Source organism: Megalobrama amblycephala, linkage group LG22, assembly GCF_018812025.1.
Source record: "Megalobrama amblycephala isolate DHTTF-2021 linkage group LG22, ASM1881202v1, whole genome shotgun sequence".
In the NCBI taxonomy this organism is placed as follows: domain Eukaryota; kingdom Metazoa; phylum Chordata; class Actinopteri; order Cypriniformes; family Xenocyprididae; genus Megalobrama; species Megalobrama amblycephala.
The window spans coordinates 13,990,005-13,999,893 of NC_063065.1; the positions used below are offsets into that span (position 1 = coordinate 13,990,005).

General features: G+C 36.1%; 1 protein-coding gene across 7 annotated transcripts in view; it reads left to right on the plus strand.

The window, feature by feature from the left end:
* map3k15 (mitogen-activated protein kinase kinase kinase 15) overlaps positions 1-6,400 on the plus strand; it is a 43,487-nt gene extending 37,087 nt beyond the window's left edge. For all 7 annotated transcript variants that reach the window (XM_048174258.1, XM_048174257.1, XM_048174259.1 and 4 more), the window contains 4 exons: positions 596-711; positions 3,458-3,567; positions 3,697-3,773; positions 4,176-6,400. In XM_048174258.1, coding sequence (XP_048030215.1) covers positions 596-711; positions 3,458-3,567; positions 3,697-3,773; positions 4,176-4,272 — 400 coding nt within the window. In that variant the 3' untranslated portion in view covers positions 4,273-6,400. The remainder of the gene's footprint in view (positions 1-595; positions 712-3,457; positions 3,568-3,696; positions 3,774-4,175) is intronic.
* The last annotated feature ends 3,489 nt before the right edge of the window (positions 6,401-9,889 follow it).

The following is a 9,889-nucleotide window of genomic DNA, read 5'->3' on the forward strand; positions in this document are numbered from 1 at the left end:
GATTTCAAAACACTGCTTCAAATCTTTTGTTTTGAATCAGTGATTCGAAATGCCAAAGTCACATGATTTCAGAAGTTTGGCATTTTGACACACGATCCGAACCTTTCTGGATCTTGAGAAGTTCAGTGGCATTTTTTGTCTATAGGGGCCTCACTGAGTAATTGGATTTCATCAAAATATCTTAATTTGTGTTCTGAAGATGAACGAAGGCCTTACGAGTGTAGAACGGCATGAGGGTGAGTAAAAAATTACATTATTTTCATTTTTGGGTGAACTAACCCTGTAAGTAGCTTAAAAAGTTTTAAAAACTTTATAAGATGCAATTGTGAGTTTATATCCTGGAATTCTGACTTTATAGCGCAATTATGAGTTTAAATCTCGCAGTTCCGAGGAAAAAATGTCAGAATTGTAAGATAAAAAGTCACAATTACCTTATTTTTATTTATGGCAGAAACAAGCTTCCATAGTTCTGTGTGCTGTCATACATTTCTTGTTGGATTTAGTAGGTGAAATTTGATCTTTGAAGACTGTAATTTGTTCATAATGCTTGAATAGTTTGAGAGAAAGTGTTTCAATGTTATGTCTCCCCCTGCAGGCTGCTTGAAGAACTGGTACAGAAAGAGAGGGAGTATCAGCAGGTACTGAGACAAACTCTCCAACAGCGGGTACACGACATCGAGCTTATCAGGATCAGACAGCAGTCTGCTGCAGGTTAGTTGTGTAACCAAATCACTCACACTTATTGATTTACACTCGCTCATTGTGCCAATCACTCTCTGTCTTTATTTACAGTGAAATCATACGTAGGTCTGTATGCTACGGTAATAGAGAAAGTGTTAACTCACGACTATCTGATTTCCCGTGCACTTTTCTGACCTCTGGAGTTGTTTACAACCAGTTTATAGAACAAAGCAAATACAAGTTCTGTTAAAAAATACCTAGCGCGTCGCCATTCTGTCTACTGCTGACATAGTGTATTTATTTTACTTTCACTCATCCAGGGACGCCAACTATGTAGTGCTGCTGACATTATGATTTTTGGGTTATACTGTACGTCACTTAAGGTGTGGTTATGAGTACATCAGTTGACGCATTTCTCACTTTCCAAACCATCACCAGAATAACTTTGGCAATATTCTAAAGAAATGGAGTCCAAAAAGGCGGTCATGTATTCTTTCATTTGTACGTCAACAGCTGAATTTGCGTAAGATGTTGCAATACAAATAGCTGTCACTGAGAATACTTAATTCCCCGAAGTATGAAATGGATGTGTGTAGTTTTAAGGTTTCCAAACATAGTTATGAATGGATATGGACGGATCATTGTGATCTCTCTTTGTTTCACCCACGGCCTTAGGAATTAGTCTCTAGATGGGTGAAGGGCAGAAATTGCATGTAGACCAATGAGAAGTTCTGTCCTTCCCGGGCTTTATACCAGAGGTCTTCTTTTTTCCCTCTAAGAGGTGTCTGGCTGTTGTCTTAGCATCTTTATCTGATGGTGTTGGACAGTTTGTTTGTGTTAGTCCACCTAGATCCAATCAAAGTGTAGCTAACTTTTTGTGTTCTGGAATGTGCTGTTCACCACATAGGCAACCTCCTAAATATCACAGAACCCAACAGTGTAGCATGTTATATGTTTGGCAACGGTTCTTCTAACCCTAGTTGTTGGAGTGTGTAGCATTTAATTTCTTAAACAACCATTTAGGAAGACATATCATGGCCAAATTCCAGGATAACAAAGCCAAGATTCATCAGGCCCAAACTGTTGGGAGGGAATCATTTTCACACATGAACTGGCACCTCTGATTCCAGACCTTAAATGGATAGTTCACCCAAAAATGAAAATTACCAAGCCATCCTAGGTGTATATGACTTTATTCTTTCAGTCAAACACAGTTATATTAAATATATCCTGGCTCTACCAAGCTTTATAATGGGAGTGATTGGAGGATGAGATTTAGAAGTCCAAAAAATCTATGCATTTTGTAAGACAAATATACTTTAAAGTAAAATAGCCAGAGCGACAGCCATACGTATTTGACTTGCGTCTAAAAAGCGTTAACTTCCGTCACATCGTACACAATGACAACGTGCTATGTGTTATAATGTAGGACATAGCATAGTACGGAAGTGAATAAGATCGATTCACTTCAGAAGGCATTTATTAACCCCCCGGAGCTGCATGGAGTATGTTTTATGATCGATATATATAATTCATTTTTTTAACTGCCTATTTTGGGGAATCATTATAAATGAGCCGATTCAGGGCTACTGGCCCTTTAATTCTTGTGCTCCACGCCCACGGAGCTCGCGCTTGCCTTGAACAGTGCATAAACAAAGTTTACACAGCTAATATAACCCTCAAATGGATCTTTACAAAGTGTTCGTCATGCATGCGGCATGCATGCGTCAGATTATGTGAGTATTGTATGCTGTTATATTGTTTACATTTGATTCTGAATGAATTTGAGGCTGTGCTCCGTGGCTAACGGCTAATGCTACACTGTTGTAGAGATTTATAAAGAATGAAGTTGTTTATGCATTATACAGACTGCAAGTGTTTAATAATGAAAATAGCGACGGCTCTTGTCTCCATGAATACAGTAAGAAACGATGGTAACTTTAACCACATTTAACAGTACATTAGCAACATGCTAACGAACATTTAGAAAGACAGTTTACAAAAATCACTAAAAAATATCATAATATCATGGATCATGTCAGTTATTATTGCTCCATCTGCCATTTTTCGCTATTGTTCTTGCTTGCTTACCTAGTCTGTTGATTCACCTGTGCAGATCCAGACGTTAATACTGGCTGCCCTTGTCTAATGCCTTTCATAATGTTGGGAATATGGGCTGGCATATGCAAATATTGGGGTGTACACCCCGACTGTTACGTAACAGTCTGTGTTATGTTGAGATTCGCCTGTTCTTCAGAGGTCTTTTAAACAAATGAGATTTATATAAGAAGGAGGAAACAATGGAGTTTGAGACTCACTGTATGTCATTTCCATGTACTGAACTCTTGTTATTTAACTATGCCAAGATAAATTCAATTTTTCATTCGAGGGCACCTTTAATATAACTCTGATTGTGTTTCATATAGGATGGCTTGAGGATGAATAAATTCTGGGGTAATTTTCATTTTTTGGTGAACTATCCCTTTAAATTCATTGAAAGTCTTTGGGATGTGCTGGAGTAGATTTTACAGAGTGCTTGACTCTAACATCGCAACAAGTATTTCCATCAAGAGGTGCATTGATTTTTGGTCAAGATCTTGTATTGACAATGCAAGAGTCAAGCACTCTGTAAAGTCTACTGCATGCCCCGTACCCCAAGTGACAGATTTTGAATGCTCTACATTGACTTGCTACTCTGTGAGTCTTCAAATGTTTTCCAGAAGTATCTTAGCATCTGTGCTTAAATATTTCCTCATCTTTCCTTTGTCCTCACCAGAGACACCATCCACCCCCTCTATATTTCACATTGCCCCACAGCCCGAGCCTGACAAGAAGCTCACCGATTGGCTGAAAGAGCAGGGTGCCGACTCCGAGACCGTAGAAAAGGTGAAAACATGCTAAATCACACTGCGTGCATAGTGTTTTTCCCACGATATGAAAATGACTCACTGTTTAAATTTCCGATGATAAACGAACAAATTCATGCCAAGTGATTGTGGTTTCTGCCTGTGACAGTTTGTTGTAGAAGATTACACACTCAATGACATTCTCTACGATGTGACTAAAGAAGACCTTCGCTGCCTCAGGCTTAGGTGAGGGTGTAATCTGTAAATGTGTAATTGAATGATTGATTGATTGTGCACACTGTTCATTTGCATAAAGTGACCCCAATTATTATCTGAATATCCGAATATATTATATATATATATATATATATATATATATATATATATATATATATTTATTTATTTATTAAGGCTGCACGTTAAATAATGCAATATTCTATATATACCGTATATAACATTTATATACACTGCCATATTTAAAAGTCTCTTATGCTCAAAATAAAAATACTCATTTGTTCATTCATTCATTTAAAATCTACATGAAGGTACAAGTATGTTAAGTTAGTTTTAAGACAAAGTCTGCAATTGTTTTTTGCAGTAGATTATTGCAGAATTAATTTGAATTTTGTGTGTTTGTGCACACTTTAGGGGAGGAGTGCTGTGTCGTATCTGGAAAGCCATTCAGAGACACCGAAACAAAGGGCTTAGAAAGGTCAATAATGATGAGGGAAATTCAGAAGGATGAAGTCAGCAGGAAGCTGATGAAAATGGACACCTGGGCCAGCAAAATGCATCATAAAACACTTCCCTATAACGAGAGACTTGTAATTATGTTATGCTCTCTCGTGGTTGGACATGTTTGCTTGTCTTTCAGCTAGGACCTAATGTTTTTGTGGTATTTTTTGTATATGTTTTTAGCCTCTCCAAGATTTACATCTAATTTCCATTGAATTTCAATAGGAAAACCCATGCGGATAAAACGGCTCAATCTAGGAAAGACTGTACTTTCCGCTTTTTACAGAGCGGTGTTTCCTGTAACAGAAAGCCCCTCTCCAAGTGACTTGGGAATGGGCCTAGAACGGCAGAGGAGAGAATGTTACCTACTTGTGTAGGACTTCAGATCATGCCATTTTAAAGATTTAGGTTTTTATTTGTTTTAGCGTTACAAGTCTGGAAAATGTGTTGAGTTCATTCTAAAATACTGTATTACGTGACATATTTTTTTGAGGGACTGTATGGACAAAATGACCCCAGACCTCTCGGACCAGGGCTAAAGAGCCTCTTTTAGATGTATTATAATACATTTGGATGCAGTTACCCCAGTACGAAGATAAATACTTAAACATTATCTCGTTGAACTTGATACTTACCTGTACTTCAACCGTCACTCGACTTTCATTTTTTATAAAAATGTGTGCAAGACCAATCTTGCAGAAGGCCAACCCTGTGGCTTACTTAAACTACAATCCGCGTTCCACAAACATGTATCCTATTTCTTAAGAATGATGAGACCTGTCGTGTCAGTAGTTGTTCATATTCAGCCTTCATGTAGTCTGTTACAGCGCTGAACACCATGACCTGAAGATGCAATGAATCAAAACGGCAAACTTGTTTGTCATGGATTGACACATTCTTATGTTTATTTGTTCATCTTTTGTTTTGTTTTATATCTCAGATGTCGTGTTTGAATGTTGATCTGTTGTGTGGGAACGGTAGCGCTTGAGCACCAACTTTCCATCTAAACTATTTAAATTATTTCTTTACTGTTTGCTTTGAAAGTGATGTGATGATGAATGATGCCTTTCTCTGACTTATCAAAATGATTTGTAAACTGGATATTCAGGCTGTGTCTGAGACAAAATGCCAACTGCAAGACTCTTCAGGTGAATAAAATTCAGATGTGCAGCTGAGCAACTGTAATGTCTGAACACAGCAAATTGTTTTTCCATTAAATGTAACGTCACAGTTATTAGACAAAGCAAGTCATTTGACTGCCTCCAGACATTTAGCATAGTTTGGAAACTAAGCTATGGAAAATGTTGCAATCGCTGGGAACATTCTAAAAATAGAAATCCATGCATGTAACATCAATAAATTTAAGAGTTCTTTTAAAAGACTATAAAATTAATTGAAAAGTCTGATTTTATGAGGAAAGAAAACATTGTTATTGTAAGATTTCCTGTTCTGCATTGTGTAAATTTAAGGAAAATATCAGGTATCCCTGTGGTGGTGGTGGTGTTTTTTTATTTTTTTTTTTTTATGTCAGTGACACAAATACACTTTTTGCATAATTTTGCATATTCATCCTCAACTGCTCTCTGGAACATGTCATGTTTTGGAAAACAAATCAAATTTGAACATATTCAGATGATCTGTTTTTCAGTTCTCAATCAAAATGTCAGATACTAAAGATAAAGCTAATCTTTGGAATTACAACCATTCATTGGCATTAGACAACAACAAAAAAGTCAAGTTCAACTTAATTCAGTCCCAATTTCTTTTCCACACAACCACAGTCTGCAAAACTGTAAAAACAAAGTACTATAAGAATATTCTAAATGTTTTTTTTTTTATTATTTTTTTAATAAATCAAACTGATTTGCTGACTGTACAGAGGAATATTTTCAGTAAAAAAAAAAGACTTAAATTTCCTCCTAGGCCACACAATGCTATCATATGACTTGGAAGCCTTCGTACACGCGTCATGTAGGCTATTCTTATGATTGTATGTTGTTCTGGCTTTGGCTTTGAGTTTAAGAGATAGGTCTATTTTCCATACAGTGACACTATGTATGTGCAGATTACTGGCATGTAACTTTTCAGAAACGTATTTGTACCATGGTGGATTAAAAGTATATGTGTTTGGAATGTGATGTTTTGGAATCTGAGGGTAATTTTGTTTTAGGTGAACTATTCCTTTAAAACCGGAAGGACATTGACTGATAAAAAATTGGCATATCTCTAAGATGTAAATATGATGGAATGCATGATTACTGTTGTCATTCCAATTCAATTCAAATGTAAAATGAGTCAGAAATGCAGAAAGCCTGGTTCTGTTGTGACATTCTCACTAAAATTGTGCACACATTAAAGTTAACGAGCGATAAATGCTTAATTTATTTTAATTGAATCAAATTTGGAAATTAAATCATCTTGTTTTTGTGTATGAGCTCATAGCATATTTGATCCTCGGCTATCCAAATGAAGTGGTTAGTGCGGACAGTTTTTAGGGAACTACTGTAGGAGGAAATTTTGCTCACTATTAAAACATACCATAAGGAAAAAACTGCCATATATATATTTTTTTAATATTATCTCATAATTTGGCTGCATGTATATTAGGCTGGTGTCACTTTTAAGACCTGACCCATGGATCCATTAGGGGCCTTTCACACAGAACGCATCTTTGCGCTTTTGAGACGTGATGCAATAACGACAATAATGGAAATAATATAAATAGGCAAACAGCAGACTTGATAGATAACAGTTTTGACATGGAAAAAAGAAAATAAGATAATAATGAGTGCCTCCTCTGCCATGGTGTCATCAAATAAAGACGCGAGATGCAAGCGTAACGGAACATGCACGTCCCTCAAGCATGTGTTTACATAGAAAAACAATGGGAAAGTCTATTGGAATAGAAAAACTTTTTCTCAACTGAATCAAATAAAAAATCTTTCTCAACTAAATAAAATCAATCAAAATGTCCGTGAGTATTCACAAATACAAATTATGTTTTAAGTGAAAGTAAATAGTTGACAAAGAAAACGCACGTCTAAATAGATCTGTGCGTTGGTTCTTAAAGTGACAGCAGCCTAATATACCTGCTGCCAAATTATGAGATAATATTAAATATCTGTATGGCAGTTTTTCCCCTAATAGTGAGCAAAATTTGCTTTTATGTATCATCTTGCCCTTTACACATTACAAACGATCGCGCCGGCTCTTGCATTAAAAAATGGTGACGCCGTGACATGCGATAAACGGTATCTTTTCCATGTTAATCAGAGTTTTTTTGTCCTAACCAGCCGCAACGATTCAATTTTAGAAACGGTTTATTTCTCTAGGACAGCACAGCTGGAACAGCAACACAAAGTATGGTAATGATAATATCAGGTCCTGTTTATGTGCTTTATTTAATGTTAAAAGCGTCTAATGTGATTTTGAATATCATTCTGCGTTCCCACTTTTTAGCTGTAATGAAAACAACACTGGCTAATTCACCTCAGATCTAGAAAATAAATAAATGGGCACAAGAACGTTCAAACTCTGTATGTACTTTAAATAATGGTGTAATATTTATGAATTTTACTATGTAGCCTACTTGCCCTTTTCATTGTGTCCCCTAGTGTGGACAGTCAAATTGCTCGTTGCTGGAATCTTATCGCAAGGTTAGGACACGGTCTAAGAAAATGGAAAGTAATAAGTAGGAAGAGAGAGAGAATTATTAAAGATCAATAAAGGTACTAAAAACATATTTAAATCGGTTCATGTGAGTACAGTGGTTCAATATTAATATTATAAAGCGACGAGAATATTTCTGGAGCGCCAAAAAAAAAAAATAAATAAATAAATAAATAACGACTTATTTAGTGATGGCAGATTTCAAAACAATGCTTCAGGAAGCATCGGAGCACAGATGAATCAGTGTGTCGAATCTGCTGTTCGGAGCGCCAAAGTCACGTGATTTCAGCCGTTGGCAGTTTGACACGCGATCTGAATCATGATTCGACACACTGATTCATTTATGCTCCGATGCTTCATGAAGCAGTGTTTTGAAATCGGCCATCACTAAATAAGTCGTTATTTTGTTTTTTGGCTCTCCAAAAATATTCTCGTCGCTTTATAATATTAATATTGAACCACTGTACTCACATGAACCGATTTAAATATGTTTTTAGTACCTTTATGGATCTTGACAGAGGAAGTCTCCCTATTGAGGCCTCACGGAGCTATCGGATTTCAACTAAAATATATTAATTTGTGTTCTGAAGATTAACGAAGGTCTTACGAGTGTGGAACGGCATGAGGGTAAGTAATAAATGATAGAATTTTCATTTTTGGGTGAACTAACCCTTTAATTTCACAAAAAAAAAAAAACTAAGTAAAAAGCAGATACTCAAGGAAAGAAAAACTGCAACACAACATGAGGGGATAACAAACACTTGATGTATGCACAGATAGTGGCAGTATTCATGCAGTGAAAAATGATATCTATAAAAACATCAGAATGCTTATCAGACAAGAGCCATTCACGTGTTATACACAAATATGGGCTGTTGCATTCAGAATGAGGCGTTTAGCTTTCTTATTTTGTGTCTACTTATGACAGCAAAGTGTGAATGCAGAACTGAATGCATTGTTGGTCTTCAACATGCTCCTGAAGGTAACACCAAGAAAAACACTGACCGTACTCTCACCCGAAACTCTGGTAAACGTCATTTACCTTAAAGTTCAAGTTAGAAGGAAGGAAGGACGCCCGAGCAGGTGATCTGTTTATGACGCATGCATTTTATGAGTTAACAATTTAAGAGTTAGCTAAGATACAAAAATGTCTGGCATCCAAACAGTGGTCATGGAAATTAACTTGGTATGCAGATAAAAGATAAACGTGTAAAGATAACGCAACAGACAACAATGTCCAAGAAGTGTGCTGCAAAGGGCCTTCTTCGTAGTGTTGCTGCTTCTTGTCTGCACAGAAGAACGATTCAGTGAACTGTGTTTTGTGTGTGTATGAAAAAACATTTTAATATTCTAAAGAATCTTTTGTGCAATGGAAAGTTCCATTAGTGTTATGTTTCTTCATGGAATTGTAGATGCCAATATAGAACCTGTATTTTGAGGAATGTGTGCTTTTAATAAATGTTTAACAACATGCCTGGTCAGCCTCAGAAGACACCAGACTTTGTACAGCAATGATCACATTAGATTATAACATTTATACCATATGCAATTATACCATTATATGATATTTTTGCTATGGTATAATGACCATATAATTATTGCTCAGTCTCTTTATTAGAATATAACCAGAAATACAGGATTTTTTACAGGAAAAAAAAAAAAAAAAAAAAATCAGAAAAACAGCTTCTAAGTGTCAAGTATTTTGTGACTTCCCCTTGAGCAATAGCAGGAACCTGGCTCTCTTAAACCTAAATGGAATGGAAAAAGACTGGAGTGCCAAGAAAACTCTTTTCTTTTCTTTTTTTTTGTACATTTTGTGTACATATTTCCTTTATTTCGTGTTTGTATTTTCTGTTAATAAAGAGACCGAAAAATAAATCATAGATATATACACTAGATGTCGCCTTGGCTACGGCAGTTCATTGGAACAAATGCGTCAATAGAGCCGCCATTTTGGA